The sequence below is a fragment of the Kogia breviceps genome, chromosome 19, assembly GCF_026419965.1.
Source record: "Kogia breviceps isolate mKogBre1 chromosome 19, mKogBre1 haplotype 1, whole genome shotgun sequence".
NCBI classification, from domain to species: domain Eukaryota; kingdom Metazoa; phylum Chordata; class Mammalia; order Artiodactyla; family Physeteridae; genus Kogia; species Kogia breviceps.
The window spans coordinates 40,893,225-40,910,178 of NC_081328.1; the positions used below are offsets into that span (position 1 = coordinate 40,893,225).

The 16,954-nt window shown below is 56.6% G+C and overlaps 1 protein-coding gene across 4 annotated transcripts; it reads right to left on the reverse strand.

The window, feature by feature from the left end:
- Window positions 1-183: 183 nt before the first annotated feature.
- On the reverse strand, window positions 184-9,749 carry GFAP (glial fibrillary acidic protein). Of its 4 annotated transcripts, none has more exons than XR_010838245.1 (10): window positions 9,234-9,707; window positions 8,001-8,061; window positions 7,711-7,806; window positions 6,598-6,759; window positions 5,304-5,429; window positions 4,885-5,105; window positions 4,083-4,307; window positions 3,774-3,893; window positions 2,419-2,504; window positions 184-1,789 (listed from the first exon to the last, which is right to left on the reverse strand). XR_010838245.1 is itself a non-coding variant. In XM_067021589.1 (10 exons), exons 1-10 carry the CDS (start codon window positions 9,680-9,682, stop codon window positions 1,748-1,750), a joined length of 1,407 nt encoding a protein of 468 aa, XP_066877690.1. In that variant the 5' UTR covers window positions 9,683-9,707; the 3' UTR covers window positions 184-1,747. The 4 variants fall into 4 exon arrangements, 2 of the variants coding, with proteins under 2 accessions (XP_066877690.1, XP_058904824.1); XM_067021589.1 differs by having other exon boundaries at window positions 4,264-4,307; XR_010838246.1 differs by lacking the exon at window positions 3,774-3,893.
- Window positions 9,750-16,954: the final 7,205 nt, after the last annotated feature.

Below are 16,954 nucleotides of genomic sequence, written 5' to 3' on the forward strand. Positions count from 1 at the left end.
GCACCAGGGCTGCAGGGCAGAGCAGGGCTGGAGATGGGATGTGTCATGTGGCCACTGCTGGGAGTGGCTGGGGGTCCCAAGATGATCAGTGATAAGAAGCAAGTTGTGTCTTGTCCAAGGCTACTTCCTGCCCCCTTCCCCCAGCCCCAGCCTCTGCTGAACAGATCAGAGTCCACTCTGGGGAAAGCCACAGCAGTTGTCTTTATTTATGTCAGTGACTAAAGGTAGCAGTGGTGCCCCGAAGGTTAGCAGCAGTGGGTGGCAGGAGGGAGTAGGGGAAGGGCAACAGTCTTGGGAAGAGGGAGGGACTCCTACTTCTCCCTCCCTCTGCCTTAGAGGGAGATGGGGACCCTGGAGTGGGCCTCTGAGCCCCACTCGTGGGCACTGATCATCTCGTGCCCACCAGTCTTCCTGTGGACCGCAGAACAGGTGCTCGGGGTGAAAGTGTCTGCCCCAAGCTGTCCTGCCTCTAGGCTGCAGGAACACAAACTAGTGTCTTCACTCTGCGTGGGCCTCGGGTTCCCAAATTACAAAATAGGGTGCTACCTAAAACACGGGGGTACGTTTTGCATTTGACTACGAGGGGACAACAGGGGCCTTGGCTTAGGTCACTTGGGGAGGAGAGGGTCGGGCGTGCAGCAGAGGCTTTGCCTAGCAGTATTTGCTGGGGTCAGGCGGCAGCCGCAGCGGCTCCCAGGCCTGGGTGGACAGGGATTACGCAGCCAGGAAAGGGCCTTTAGAGCTGGGACAAAGTGGGCCCTGCCCCCAGGAACAGCAGCCTCTTTCTTTCCTGTTTCACCATCTTCAAGAGGACGAGTCACTTTCTTGATTCCCACGACCCAGAGGCCAAGTGTAACTGCTCACTCACACCCCCCACTCTGACGTCTGGCCTCAGCCCAACCGCTTCCTCTACCATCTCTACCTGCCCCGCCTCCAGCCTATGGCGGAGGGGGGGAGTCCTCCTGGGCTTGACCTCTCTGTGCCCACAGCTTGGGGCCAGGCCCCCTTCTACTCCCTCCCAGCACGCACCCCTTCCCTCACCACTTACACTGTAGTTCCCCCAAGTGCTGAGAATCAAGCTCCCATGGGCCCACAGCATGCCCACGTGGCAGCTCAGTGGGGCTGAGACACTTGAACCATCACTCAGGAGGCCCGTCTGCAATCTGGGCAGACCAGGAATTCTGTCCCGGCGACTACTCCAAGTGGCAGTATAGCCCCACCCATCCTCAGACTGGTCAGAGTCAGTCTAGAAGAATAAGCCTCTGGCCAAGGCCTCCTTGCCTGTGGGGATTCCCCTGCCTGTCTCAGCGTCTCGGTTTTCCTCCACCAGCCAGAGGAAATTCAAAGGCCCCGTTCCCAGATACCCCCAGACACCTCCGGCTCTGGCAACAGTTGCCATGACAACAGGGATTCGGATACGGAGGGTGATTTATTAGGGCTCCCTGCCCTCCCCAACTTCTCTCCTCCCTCCCAATTCTAACCCAAGCTGCTGGCCATGCCCCTCCAGGCTGCCCCTTTGGGGTGAGTGCCCTGTTAGAGTTGCTGGGTGGGTGCTGTCTGACAGGCTTAATGCTGATGGAGCCTAGGGCAGCAAGCTGACATAGAGACTGAGGGGGAAGAGGAGCAGCTGGGGTGGGTGGGAACTCAAGTCTGGGGAAATTAACTAGCAGGGGAGGGGCAACTACCCCGATTCCTGCTGCAGGCCCCTCATATACTGTGGGGCAGGGACCACCAGGTGGGTCCTGCCTCACATCACATCCTTGTGCTCCTGCTTGGACTCCTTAATGACCTGCAGGGGACAGAGAAGGTGCCACAGTTAGGTTAGGAGCTCACACAGACTCCAGGTCCACGACAGCTAGGCTGTGGACCTAGACAAGTCCCCCGCCTTCCTGGGTCATCTCTTCTATGATAGTAGCTGGAACACCCCCATGCAGCAGTCAGAGGGGGAGATGAGGTAACGCGGGCAGACAGCTAGCACCGTGCCTGGCACATGGTGAGCGGATCCTGTAAGATTAGCTAGTACTGTTGCTGGTGTGATGGGGAGGGGGTTATGACCAATCCCCCCATCCCACTCTTCTTCCAGGTTCCTTTCACCAAGCTGCAAGTTGAAAGTTGGGAGTGAAAGCTACTAACTTTAATTTTCTTTCTCTCTCCCCCAGGCCTGGCATGGGGGCACCTGAGTCTGAGGGTGAGATAGGGAGAAAGCTGGAGTCAGGACCCCATCCAGTGGTCTAGGCACCCAGGCTCCCCTTAGAACTGCCAGTGGAGAGGCTGGGGAAATGAATTACATCCGGGTTCCTTCCCCTCTTGCAGAGCCTCCCAGAGGAGCTCTTGTGAATTATCAACAACCTTCTATGTGCCAGTCAAGCTTTCTTCCAGAGTCTGCCGGGGCCAGAATCTGGGATCCGCCCTCCTCACCTCTCCATCCCGCATCTCCACGGCCTTCACCACGATGTTCCTCTTGAGGTGGCCTTCTGACACGGAATTGGTGTCCAGGCTGGTTTCTGCAGGCGTGAGGAGAGGAGGCCTCCATGGGCTCTCAGGGCACTAGACATCCTCTCCCACCCTCGGTTTCACCACGAAACCCCCAATCATGAGTACAAAAGCCTATCCAATCAGGCAGAGAGGGCATAGGCTCTTCCAAAGGGGCTGGCAACCTCCTAGGTCCCCATGGTGCTGGGCAAGTCCTTGCTGTCCTGCTCGCTCTCCTGGCCTGACTGCATTTCAACCCCTCTGCAAGCCCTCACCTGGCCCCTGGCTTCCTGACAACCCAGCGCTGTGCCAAGGAAGGAGCACGTGGATTTTGAAGTCAGGCAGGCCAGAACTTGAGTCTCAGCTCAGCCACACGACTGTGGGCAAGTTAATTTACCTCTTCCAGCCTCAGTGTCCTCATCTGCAAAATGGGGATGCTGTTGTCTACTTTTCTAGGTGGGAGTGAGGAGTCAGTTAACTGAAATAATGTTTGTTAAACGACGGGCACATATTAGTGCTCAATACACGTGGGTCCCTTTCCTGTCCCCCTTCCTGTTTCCTACTTTTCTCTGCCTCTTCTTTGGGCCCTAGTGACCCTTTTCTGTCGGGCATCTGGCAGTATTGCCTCTACCTGGTCTGCCTGGTTAACCCTTCTGATGCTGAACTAAGCCCTGGGACACGCATAGCTAGTGTTCCTAAATTTCTAGCCCAAAAGAAAGAAGATTTTTTTTTTCCTTAGCTAAGAATCATTTGAGGGCCGCATACAAGTAAGAAGTAATTTACTTTTCTGCCCCCCTCAGAGAGAAAAATATAACATGTCACACTCACTAATATTTAAAATTAAGAGCAGGGGACATAAAACTTTATTCACTACAAGAGCAGCAGTCCAGGGGGAAATAATCCTCTGGGTTGAATCATCACTGAGCTGAACAATGGAGCCTCCGGGACAGACGAATCAGGCAGAGAGCCTGGCCGCTGGGCACAGTGAGACTAGGGGCCCTCCCAGTGATGGGAAAGAGGTGAGGCAGAGGCTGACGTTTGCTCAGAGGACTCAGAGCATCTCATCTGTGCACCCGAGGACTTATCACCTTGAACACCGGCCGACTCTGCTACTTCAACCCCCATTTACCCTGTGCCAGGTCCTGGACTGGGTGCTGAGGTTGCTGGGAAAATGACACAGGCTTGGCCCTTTAAGGAAACCTGGGAGGAGGGAGCCCAAGAGGATGGGGAAAGCGGGCTTGGTGAGGCTCGCTCCCTATCAAGCTGAGAAGAGCACCGTGTCTATAAGGCAGGCAGCTAACCGAGAGCCGGCGGGGCTCCATTTACAATCTGGTGAGCCTGTATTGGTATAACTTGTATTGTAAGGCTTTTGAGATGTCTTGTGACCTTGTGACCTTCCCCTTCTTTGGTGCTTTTGCCCCCTGTAGTGACAAGCAGTTAAAAAAAAAAACACAAACATCAAACACTTGGATGGGCAGAGCTTAATCAGGGATCTGCAGACAGGACAGAGGTTGAGACGGCACCCAGTTCTGCAATGGAATAGGGTGTGGGGATGGGGGGATGGGGTGGGACAAAGGGCAGAGCAGGACAGGAGCGGCTGCAAGCCCCACCTCGAATGCTCTGGGATGGTGTGTTCTGGCTAGAAGATCTGCGGTGAATCATGAAGGTCCCCATGGAGAGCCCCAGGCCCGTTTGCACTGGTCCTCGGCCCCAGGCCAGAACAGCAACCCACAGGCCTGGGGGAGGGGGCGGGAGTCCAACACTCTGCCCACAAGACCCTGTTCTACTGACCTCGGATCTGCAGGTTGGAGAAGGTCTGCACAGGAATAGTGATGCTGAAAGACAGCAGAGAGAGAGAGGGGTGACGAGGCTGCCCGACGATATCCCCAGGCCAGGTCCTGGTCTGGGGATTTCATGACAGCTTTGAGGCTTTTTTCCTTGCCGGGAAAGGCCGACCCCATCTTTTAGCTTCCCCCGCAGCAAACACACTCCTTGGAGCTGCCAAAGCCGGCAAGGGGCCTGGATGTTGTGAGGGGAACATCTCTATTCAAAAGAGAGTGGATGCTCGGAGGATGGCAGAGGGGAGAGAAGAGTGGCGAAGAGAATTCCCAGGAGGCAGAAGACACTGGTCAGGGGAAAAGAAGTCCGATATTTGTTGGGAGGGTGGGGAGTGAGCCTCAGTTTGGGAGGTGACCCGAGTCCTTACCCTGGGACCTAATGAACACGGGCTGAATTGAATCCGTTCATTCATTCATCAGACATTTATCGAATACCGACTGTGTGTTAGGCAAGCACTGTGCTGGGCACTGGGATAGGAGGGGGCTGGACGCAAGACTGAATAAGACAGTTCCTGAAGGGAGCAAAGCAACTCTAGGGAGGGGCAGGCAGGGAGGGCTGCTGGGCAGGGCTCACCGGTTCTCCTCGCCCTCCAGCAGCTTCCTGTAGGTGGCGATCTCGATATCCAGGGCCAGTTTAACGCTGAGCAGGTCCTGGTACTCCTGCAGGTGGCGGGCCATCTCGTCCTTGAGGCTCTGCCCCTCCTCTTCCAGCCGGGCCAGTGCCTCCAGGTAACTCGCCGCCTCCCGCGCGTGGCGCTCCTCCTGCTCCCGCATCTGCCTCTCCAGGGACTCGTTCTGTGGGTGGAGTCGGCTGGTTTCTCGAGGCCCCGCCCCCGCCCCGCCCCGAGTAATTTTTCAGAGCTCCGCCCCCAGCCCGGGTCCCAGCCCCTGGCCCTTTTCCAGCACCTCCTAGGGCGGCAGGTCCCCTCCTCCGGTTCGCCAGCCTCCGCTCGCGGACCCCGTCCCCCCGCCTCTGGCCCTGCCCGCGCTCACCGTGCCGCGCAAGGACTCCAGGTCGCAGTTTAAGGCCTGCAGCTGGCGCCGGTAGTCGTTGGCCTCGTGCTTGGCCTGGCGGAGCAGCTCCGCGTTGCGGGCAGCGGCGTCCGTCAAGTCCGCAAACTAAATGGGGAGAGGGCTTTATGCTGAGGGGAGGGCTGGGGACGCTTATGGCGCGAGCTGTGCGGGCCCGTGGGGAGGAACGATGTCTGGAGGATCAGGGAGATGGGCGGGACCCCAGGGTTGTTGTCCAGCTCACCCCAGCCCTGGGTGGGATTATTCGCAGCGACTGAGGCCCGTGGGCCGGGGACACAGAAGACACTGCTACGTCTCTAGCACCTAGCACAATCCTGGTCAGGGAATGCAGGAATGAACAGTGTTTGCCACGGAATCCAGAATCTCCAGTACTGGCAGCTCCATCCACGTGACTGAACCCTGTCCTCCTCCACCTTACACGGGGGATTCTGGTGAGCAGAGCTCTGGATTCTAATAGCCCTGTTGCAGTGAAGCCCTCAGGGTTCCATCACGTCTTGCCCTGCTCAGAACCATCACTGGCTTTTGCCACTTACACTCCTCAGCTCCACGCCCTGGCCCAGGATCTCTGGGGCCCTTACCTCTGTGCTTTTCCGCCTCTACTCAGGCTCTGTCCTGCACTCTGAATGCCCCTTTCCTCTTTTCTTTATGTTCACAGGCTTCCAGTCCTGCCTGGCCCCAGTGCCCTCCCTTCTATTATATCCTTCCTGTCCCCACATTGTATATAAACTGTGTCCTGCTGTGTTCTCCGTAGACATCATTATTGGGTGACATAACATCTCCCTGGTCAGACATGTCTCTGTATCCTGGGCAGAGCTGGAGATGCAGTAGATGCTCAATAACCCAGGATACAGACGCATCAGGAATGCAGGCTCCCAAGTGAGATAGCTAGGGTTAGAAATCCAGCTCTACTGCTTAGGAGCTGTGTGACGTTGGGCAAATTGGTTAACCTCTCTGGACTTTAGTTCTCTCATCTATCAAAGAACAGTACCTACTTCATGGTAAAACAATCCATGCAAAGCACAGGGCCTAATACACAACAGTGTTGGCTAATAGTAATAGCAATAAGTACTAATAAGTACTCATTGGAAATAATAGTGCCTGTGTAGCCCCGGGCAAGTCACCTCACTTCTCTGGTGAAGGTCAGTCACTCAGAGAGGATCTTCCCCCAGCTTCCTCCACCCTCCTTCCCCAGTTCTTTTGTATGGAGCCAGGAGGTCTGCCTGGAGGAGGCAGGCTGGCCCAAAGTCAGGGCTACCTTGGAGCGGTACCACTCCTCCGCCTCATGCATGTTGCTGGACGCCACTGCCTCGTACTGTGTACGGATCTCTCTCAGGGCTGCTGTGAGGTCAGGCTTGGCCACATCCATCTCCACGTGGACCTGCTGCTGAGCCAGCTGCTCCTGGAGCTCCCGCACCTCCTGGCCAGGGTGAGAGAAGGGATGCCAGGGCTCAGGGATCAGGCTGCAACTGGGGTTTCCCCACAGCATCATGCCCTCTTCTGTCTGCCCCTCGGACACAGAAGTTGGCTAAGGGAGATGGGTATTCCTAGTTGGAGGAAATGGCATGGCCCAGGCTAAGGGACGCAGGGGGTAGTTTGGGGGTCTCATGGTGTCCTCCTCCCAGGCCTGGAAGGCAGGAGCACTGAAAGTGTGCCAGTGTTCTCGTGGGAGAGTGACTGAGTCCCTGTTGTGTGGGTGTGCCTGTGGGTTCCCACGTGGATTCTGCATCCATTATCTGAAGTCAGAGCTCAGCAGGGGTAGGGGGGTTTGTTGGTTTGTGTGTGTGTGTGTTTTTATGTATGGCTCTCATTTAAATGGAGATAGATGGCAGAGGGAATGGAGTCAGAGAGACTAACTGTGTGACCTTAGCAAGTTCTTTTACTTCTCTGGGCTTCAGTGTCCTCCTCTGTGAAAAGGAGATAACACTGGAACGGTCCCTATCTCGCAGGGCTGTAGTGAAGAAAAACAGGAGGCAACGAGGTCCGTTGTAATTCTCAGTAAGTGGAGTGTGTGTCTGTGTGCATTTTACTGGGGGCTGGGGATGCTCTCTTATCTATCATTTTGTACCCCGGCCACACCGCGAGGCATGTGAGTTCCCCAGCCAGGGATGGACCCCGTGCTCCCTGCAGTGGAAGCGCAGAGTCCTAACCACTGGACCACCAGGGAAGGCCCTGTCTTTATCTCTGTCTCCCTTAGTCTCTCTCTGTATCTCTCTCTGTCTTTTCTCTCTCTCTCATTTTCTTTCTCTCTCTGTCAGTCTGTCTCCTTCTCTCTCTGTCTGAATATCTCTGTCTCAGTCTCCGTCTGTCTGTCTCTTTTCCTCAGTTCTAATCTCTGTGTTGGCCTTTCCTCCCTCTGCCCTGGCCTTACCTCCTCATGGACCTTCCTCCAGAACCGGATTTCCTCCTCCAGAGACTCAGTCTTCCTCTCCAGATCCAGACGGCCCAGGGTGGCTTCATCTGCCTCCTGGAGTAGGGAGGAAGCAAAGGGCCCCTCTGACCCCAGACTCCTCCTCCCCACTCCCTAGTCTTATCTGATCCCTCCTTTTGTGGCTGGGGGGAGCAGCACATCGCTCTGGAGGGCTGGGCTCGGGGGCTATGTTTGGGTGGGCTGCCATCAGCACTTTCCCCTCCCCGGCCCCTCCCCTCTACCACCCTGACCTGTCGATAGGCAGCCAGGTTGTTCTCAGCCTCCAGCCTCAGGTGGGTTTCATCCTGGAGCCTGGGGTAGGGGGACACATTCCTGGGTCCGGGCTCTTCTGAGGACTATTGGACCCGTGCCCTAATCTCCCTGGAGGTGGCTGCCAGAGGACGTCCCCCCCCCCCGCGGACCAGTGTGAGTGGCAAGAGGAGTGAGGGGTAGAGGACTTGGCCAGGAGCGCGAGCAGACAAGGGCCTTCGCTGTAACCCACTGCCAGGTGCCTTCTCAGGGTCACTGCACCTGCTCCTCCTCGCACAGGCGCTTCCACCAATGCACGCTCACTGCTGCACACACACCACACAGACCACACACACACACACACACACCACACACACAGCACACCACCCCCACACACACACACCACACAGACCACACACACAGAGACCACACACACAGAGACCACACACATACACCCCCCACACACACCACACATACCACACACACACACACACCCCACACCACACATACACACCACAGACACACTCACACACACACACCACACACACACATGCACACTCACACTCACACACGCACACGCGCACACACACACATCCTCCCGCACTTGAAGTCACACACGCATGCCCTGTCAGCTCAGCGACGACCGTGCCCCCGGGGTTTCCTCTGACCTTTGGAAATGGGTTTTATTAAGATCTCCGCTTTACAGCTGTGCAAGCTGAAGTGTCTTGACTAGGGTCATAAGCTGGTGACAGGCAGAGTCTCCTGTATTCTGAAGCCAGTATTCTGCCTGCTCTTTCCCTCTCTTCCTGTAGCCCCAGCCCAGTCCTGCTGGTTCAGACCAACCTTCCCTTCCAATTCCCCCTCTAGACAGACCCAGGCTCAGGATGGGCGCACTCCCTGACCGCAGTAACAAGGCCCTGCAGTGAGTGAAACGCAGAGACCCTCCCCGCGGGGCGTCCCTGACTGTCCCACGCAGCTTTCCCCAGCGGGGAGGCGCTGAGGGTACCCGAAGGTCTTTGGGAATCAGATCCCTGAGATCCTGGGCCTCCTCCCGGGCCCACCCTCATCTTGGGGAGCAAGGGCCACCCTCTCCTCCCAGAGGTGGGAAACCGGGGAGCAGGGAGGCAGAGCCCCTGCCCGAGACCGGCAGGCCTGCAGGTGCTCCCTCTCCGGGGGGCGGGGGTGGCGGCTCGGTGCTCCCCGTGCATGAGGCCCCTCTGCGGCCCACTCCTCACTTCTGCCTCAGGGTGCCCAGGTCCTGCGCCAGATTGTCCCTCTCCACCTCGAGCCGGGCGCTGTTGGCGGTGAGTTGATCAAGCCGCAGCCGCAGCTCGCGCAGCTCTGCCTGGTAGACGTCGGCAAGCTTGGTGGGCTCCTTGGCCCGCAGCTGGTTCAGCTCGGCAGCCAGCGCCTTGTTCTGCTGTTCCAGGAAGCGCACCTTCTCGATGTAGCTGGCGAAGCGGTCGTTGAGCTCCATCATCTCTGCCCGCTCACTGGCCCGGGTCTCCTTGAAGCTGGAGTTGAGCGCCCCGGCCAAGGAGAAGTCTACCCGGGCCGGGAGTGGAGGCGGCATTCGAGCCAGGGACAGGCGGGTGCCAGGACCCAGGCGGCGGCCCCCCACCCCCATCTCTGAGGAGGAGACATAGGAGCGGCGAGCCACTGAAGTGACCCGTCTCCTCTCCATCCTGGCCTGGCTCTGCCCTGCTCCTGGGATGTGCTGGCTTTATGGAGGAGGGCCTGGCCTGGCCCGGCCCATGCTGCCCCTGGCAACACCCCCTGGCATAGCCTGAGTGGGTGGGGCTGGGCCACAGCCCAGTCATGGGGAGAGTGCCTCTCATGCCCACCGAGGTCACTGTGCCCAGAGACAGGACCTCCTGGGCATGCCAGCCCCAGCCTGGCTCCAGACAGAGGAGCTAGTGGGCAGTTCCCGGGGCCAATGCTGCGTGTGGGGTCCTGACCACTGGACAAGGAGACCCTTTCACTGGGACGGTGGGTCAAGGAAGGGCTGGACCAGATGACCTTTGACCTGTCTTCTAACTTTTAGAGCCTACGACCCAGGCCTTTCCTCACTCGGCATTCTCAGGCACACTCAGTGCCTGTTAGATGCTGGGAATCTGGTGGAAAACAAACCTGTTCCATATCTTCAAGGAACAGCCTATGTTACAGTTTCCTGCCAGCCTCATTCCCAACAGATTCCTGGAGTCCTCCTCTCTGAATACAGGCGTTCTGCATTCCCGCTTTCTCCCCAACTGCAGGTGCGGGGCTGTGGGCTGGAATTAGAACCGGCCCTTTGTCTGGAGGGTCAATTGAGGCCTCTGTCTAGCAGTGGGGGAATGATGGAAGGAACGTGGATCCCCTGATAGGGTAAGTGGGGGCAGGCGCTGTACTCTCTGGCTCTCCCCCTGGGTCACCCTTAAGCCCCAGCCTCAGTCTCATTGGGCTCACCCCTTCCTTGCCCCGCCTCCCCGCACCCCCTCCCAGAGCGCAGGCCTTGACAGCTCCACAAAGCACTTATGAATGAGCTGGCTGTCCCAACTCCCATCTTTGTTCCTGTGACACCCCGTTTCCCTGGCCACCCCTCACCTCACTCTCACACTGGAGATTTATCTCCTTCAAGTTCCCACACATCAAGCTGAGAAGCTGGGAAAGGCTTCTGGGGAATCGGTGGGTTTGGGAACCTAGGAGCCAGTGGGTTTGAACTGGGAGCCTGGGGCCTGGGCCCTGTTGCCCCGTGAGATTTCAGATCCAATCACACCTTCTATCTGGTCCCCCGGGGTCAGTACCCTGCCCAGGCCCTTCACCCATCTGTGTCCCTGGACTTCTGGGAAGTGAGCAGCCTTCCTCTCCTGCCCCCACCCCCGACGCCCCACAGCCCACTGCCCGTGCCTGGGCCTCTGATTCCTTTTCCCGAGCACTTGCTGAATGGAGCCTTGTTCTCCACTGCCGGTGAGGGTGTCGCGGGGCAAGGGCAGCCCTTGCAGGGGGCTGTGCTGTTTTTATCCCAAGATGCCAGCCTGTTGGGTGGGGTGCAGCCCAAGCCCCTTGCTCAAAGAGCTTCTCGGAAAGCATCTGATGGGGGCTGGGGTGCAGCGGGGAGCAGGCTCTGTGCCCACCCCTGACCATTGTGTTTGTGCCAAGGTGAGTCATTCAGTGGGCACCTCACAGTGGTGAGTCATTCAGTGGGCACCAAGGGGAGGCCCTGGGGGTAGCCCAGCACTGCCAGGTCTCCGGCTCTGCAGACAGGGCCTGGCTACTCGCCTCCTCCCCAGCTGTCAGAGCCAGCTCAGCCCCTGAGCTCCTGTCTGGGCAATGCCCCCTCGTCCACGCCAGGGGAGATGCTTTTCATTTGGGCAGGTTACAGGCTGCTTGCCGAGATTTCCCCGTGAGTCCCAAGCAGAGAGAGGAGGTGAGAATCTCTAATTCTTTAGCAGAGTCTGACCTTTGGCCTGAGCAGTATCACGGGGAGGGGAATCTTGAATCTTGAGGAGGGGGCACCCAGTCACTTGATCCTGCTGTGGGTTGAGGGGCTGGAGAAGGATGGGGGCGGGGAGTGACATTAAAAGAAGAACAAGACTGGGGACAAACCCTTGGCTGGGCAAGTCACAGCGGGTGGCCTTCTCTCTTTGTACAATTGAAATCTAGTTGAAATGAGCGCAAAGCAGTCCTGGAGGAAAAAGATGTAATAGAACAGGAAGGGCTTGTCAGGGACTCTCAGTAATTGTGTCTGGGAGACAGAGGCTCAGCTGGTTTTAGCAGTGGCAGATGAGGCCCCCTCTTCAACCCCTTCAGCCGCTCGCCGGGCCCCTGTCACCCGCCCAGGCCCTCTCCCTCCATCTTCAACTCCCATCCGACCTTCAGACCCAGATCCACACTCAGCCCTTAACTATCTGAAGTTGTCCACACAGAGAAGCAAAGAGATAGACAGACTCGGTCATGGTTGTTTGCCAAACCTTCATTATTTTTTATTATACATTCATTGTAGAAAAATCAGCGAATACAGATAAGCAAAACAAAATTTAATGAGCTATAATTTTGCCACCTGGAGATACAGACATTACCGTATTTTTTTTCTACACATATAAATTTATTTTTTAAAAGTAGGCTCATGCTGTACAAATTATTTTGTAACTTGCTTTTTTTTTTTTACTAGACAATATGTTGTGAACATCTTTCCATATCAGTAAATATTTATCTACATCATCATTTTAACAGTTGCATGCTTTTCCACTATGTGCATAAATGTCACCAAGCCCTGTGGTTGGACAGTTACGTCCCCTCTCTCTCTGTTCTAGATCACACCGTGACGCACATCTGCCTCAGGCAGACACAGCTCCCGGCCTCCACCTCTGCGCCCCTCCTCCCAGCCTGCCTCAGGCCCCATTCTCTGTGGCGCCTCCTCTCCTGCTTCCCCAATCTGAGGGCCTCATCGTCCAAAGCCTTAGGCCGGTTCCTAGACGGACTTCTGAACTAGACGGCAGAGCGCTGCGGGCCCCAAGAAGAGGATGCCTGGACACCCTTCCACACGGCCTTCAGCCAGGCTGTGCCCCACTTCAAGCCGAGTTGGGCACGAGATGACCTCCCGCTCCCCGTCCCATCTTCTACGTCAGAATTTGCCAGGATGCTCTCCTGCCTGCGAGGCCCAAGTTGATCCCAGGATAGATCAGCGCTTCACCCGGCCTCAACCTGCACACAAGGTGCCCAGTGTTTTCCAAACCTGCCGGCCTCTAATTCAAGGGGCCCCTTTGTCCCTTGACTGCTGCCCCCTGACTCCGCTTGTGCTCCTGCCACTCTCCCAGTGCCTGTCGCAGCATGGTGGCCAGCAAGCGGGAGCGGCATGGAGAGAACATGGGTCTTTGACCAGTGGGTCCACTTGGTGACCCATCTCTGAGGAAGGAAACTGGCCACTAGATGGCAGTGCTGAGCTGACCAGGTCCGAGTGGCCCTTTGGAGGCAGGAAGAAATTTGGTCTCGCAGCTCTAGGCAGGCTTTCTAAAACCCAAACGTGCATCACTTAGAGGGCTCACTAGAATTGCCTCTTACTGCTATGGCAGTGCCATCTAGGGGAGAGAGCAAGGCCATGGCCACTCAATAGCTGTGTATGATCTTGGATGACTCAGGAACCTTCTCCGAGTCTCCATTTCCCCATCTGTAAAATGAGGTCTAGACATACTTACTTCCAAGGTAGTTGTGAGATACAAATCAGTGAAAGCCGGACACAGCAGGTGCTCGACAAATCCTAGCTTCCATTTAATAACACCTACCAGGTGCTTTACCTGTTTCCATGTTAGCGCATCTATGATGGGGTGGACCCAGGGGGCTGGGAGCTGGGTCTTCCAGGGCAGCGGCCATGTCCTGTTGACTCCATTGGGGTTGGGGCAGGGACAGCATGTGGACAGGCCCCCCCTCCCTGCAAAGGGCAGTTACCTGGCAGTGTGGACAGGATGTGGGGAGAGGGCAGCACCCTTTGCCCCCAGATCACTAGTTGTTTGTGGCTTTGTGTCTCCCAGGGGACATGTGAGAGTTATGTCCCACTGTTCTGGAGGAGACTCAGAGTACAGGCCATTTCCCACCCTGCTTTCTCTCCTCCCTGACTCCCCCAGTGGGCTCTGTCCCTCCATCCTTGCCCTTCCCCAACCCTGTGGGCTTGAGACCCACAGCTCCATTGGCTTGAGAACCTCTTGGTGTGTCAACATCTCCCATGGGTGCGAGTCTCTTCTGCACTTCAGCCTGAGGCTTCCCAAGGACAAGGCCCCCTGAAGATGGGGCCCTCCCGATGCTAGACCTATGTTTTCCCATCAGACTGGGATGCACCTAAGGGTAGGGTCTGTCTCCCCCTTCAGACTCAGGCACCCACAGGACAGGAGCCGCCCTTTCCCCTTGGATGGGAGCCACCTAATGGGAGAACCCACGGTTCACTGTCAGCTCGGAGCTCCCTGAGGGCAGGGGTCTCCCGTTTCTGTTGGAGGATAGTTAGAGGATGGCTGCCTCAAGCCAGGGATGGTTTCTTCTCCGATCCTGAGCCTTTGCCCAATCCAGCTCTGTCGGTTAGAAGCTCCTGACTCCTGTGGCTGCAGAAGTGTTCCTGGCTGAACTGAACCCCTGGACTCCTCCTCCTTCTCTTCCCCCACCCCTCAGCCATTGGAGGCATCAGCTCGTTCACCTTCACAGACCCAGGGCCCAGGCTGCTGTGTTGGGGTTAATAAGCTCGGGCCCTTGCTCTACTCCTGCCTCCCCACCCAGCCAGGGGCTGCTCAAGCCTGCCTCCAGCCTCTAACCCTGAGACCAGCTCTTTAATTGCTTTCCTTAGTCTGCTCTGCTCCCTGCTCCCTTCCGTCTCCCTGCCTGACTGTGTCCCTTTGGGAGGGTGAGAGGCAGGGACCAGATGTGTCCCTGGAGGGAGAGAGGGCTGACCGGCGGCCTATTATTTCTAATCCAGTGGTCCTTCAAATGGGCAGGATGAACCGGGGGTAGGGCTGCGGGTGAGCCCAGGGGAGCTCTGGGGTAAGCTAGAAAACACAGCCATGGTCTCCAGGCTCTTGGGTATGACTCTGGTCCCTTCCTCCACCCACAAACTCCATCCCAAGACTTTCTAGGTCCCTATTCACAAAAGAACTGTGGAGGAGGGGAAGACAGCCAGGAACTAGATTCTGTCTGGGAAGCAGGATCCCCCAAACCTAGCCAAGAGCCAAAGAGACATTCTGGGGGAAACTGGAGGCAGATGAGCAAGGGTCTGGGAGGCAGGATGCCTGAGTTAGCAGCTGCCGAGCAGGAAGGATGCCCATGGGGTGATGATGTCCCCTGTGGGCGCCAAGCCGATGGCTGGCTGTGGGAGGACCCAGTGGAAAAAGCCCAGTCCCTCCCTCTTGACACATCCTAACACTGATGGAGGTTTGGGTTTATGCTCGGGTGACAATGACTCCATCCTGACTCTTTGTGTGAAGGGACCATGTCTTGTTCTGTGTCTGCAGCTCCTGGCACTGAGCCTGATTCTCTGAACTGGGCAGGAGTTTGTGCCCCTGGGGTGGGGCCCAGACCTGAGCTGCGGGGCCTGGAGTGGGTGCAAAGAGCCTGGGAAGAGAGAGCGTCTAAACTCCCTGAAGTGGAGGGAGGGGCTCTGCGTAGGCCCTCAAGGCAGAAGAGGCAGGCTGAAGGCGGGAGGGGGAACCTCGGGCAGGCTGACCGGCAGTGGACGGCGCAGCCATCTATTGCTGCCTCTGGCGGATGACTCTAGGTGAGAACAATCCAATCTCAGAGCCTCATCGCTGCCCACGGAGGTCAGCTGGCAGCTGGCCGTCAGCTCGCTGCCCCCCTCAGCCCCTGCCAGCTTCCTGGACCAGCCAGGCTGCCTCCTCGTGAGCGGCCCATCTCGGCCCAACCTCCCGTGATTGAGGGAAGGAGCCACATGTGCTTAACTCCATTGGCAGAGTGTTTGTACATTTAATGGGTCACCCGAGAGCACATTTTGCACCACGGAGCCACAAATGTTTGCTGAGCGAATGGTCAGCTGCAGAACATCCTTGTCAAGAGTGACCTCTTCCCCTTGCAAGCTGCCTCCAGCCCTCGTGCAATGGAGCCCGTTGGGCGAAGCTTGCCCTCCTGGCCCTGGTTACCAGCCAGCTTGCCCTGTGCCTGCTGCCTCTGCGCTTGCAGGGGCGATGGTGACGATCAAATGAGATAAATAGATGTGAGGGCCCCAGGAAATGAGGAAGTTATTCAATTTGGATCCAACCAGCATGCAGCGAGGTCTCCTGAGGTCAAGGCACCACACCAGGCCGCTGGGGGTTACAGATGTGAGGCAGTGACTGCTTCTGAGGGGATCATGGTACACAGGGGGAAAAAAACTCATGAAGACTAATCGGAGAGGAGGAAATTCCCGGCACGCGGAAAGAAATGATGTCTGTTCACTTCTAAACGGAAGCAGCTTGGTGTCATGTGTACAACCAGACCCTGGTCTGAATCCTGGCGCTGCCACTTGCCGTCTAACTCCGGGCACATTTTGTTAATCTTTTTGTCTATTTCCTCATTATACCTCATAAGGTCGTGAAGTCGTGTGAGATGCCTGCAGCCGGTAGGAATGCAGCACTCCCCTCTGCGCTCTCCACTCCTCCAAAAAGGCATGGAAGCTGAGCGGGGAGGGGTGCCCCGGTAGAGGGGGAGGCTGCTCGCCCAGAGCAGGGAGACCTCATTTGAAATTAGCAGCATTGCTCACACACTACTCACAAAGTGCTAAATGCCTTTTACCGTGTTTGTTTTCAGAGGCAGTTTAAACACAGACTCCTGGAATTTTGGTTAAGCCATTCGTTCATGCAGCCAGCCATGTCTTCCTGGGGAAACAGAGGTAGGCTTGGGTTGAACTGCCACAATCCAAATGAGTGGAGGGGAAAGCATCGAACGGGGGTGGAGGGGAGCTTTTGGAGCTGTGGGAGGAAGATTGCAATGGGTTCCAGCAGGTGGAGGCTCAGCCTGGAGCCTTGTAAGACCTGGGGACCACTAAGACGCTCTCTCTGACGACAGGACTCCTGGCAACCCACCGCACCCAGGCTGTAGGAGGATGGACCAGGCCTCCAGGGGTGATAGCTTCTTCACCTGCTAAGGAGCAGGGGCCCTTAGCAGAAGGTGGGGCTGTGGAGTAAGGGACAGGGCCCACCTGTAAGGCTAGAGGGGGAGGCAGAGGGGGGATGTTTTTTATACTCAGAAGTTTCTTGAAGAGGAGGAAGGGGCTGCTATCCTACCTAGGTGTACAGAGAGAAACACACACCAAGGATGGAGATGGTTTATTAATCATAATAAAAAACTATATCTATCTATCTATCTATCTATATCTATATATATATGCAGAACTGAAGGATCAGCGGATATAAACCCAAGTATTAACAGCTCTTATGTCTAGGTGGTAGCATTAAGGTTTACACTTCTTCTTACACTGAGTGTGTATCCTGTTTACAATAGGGTAAAA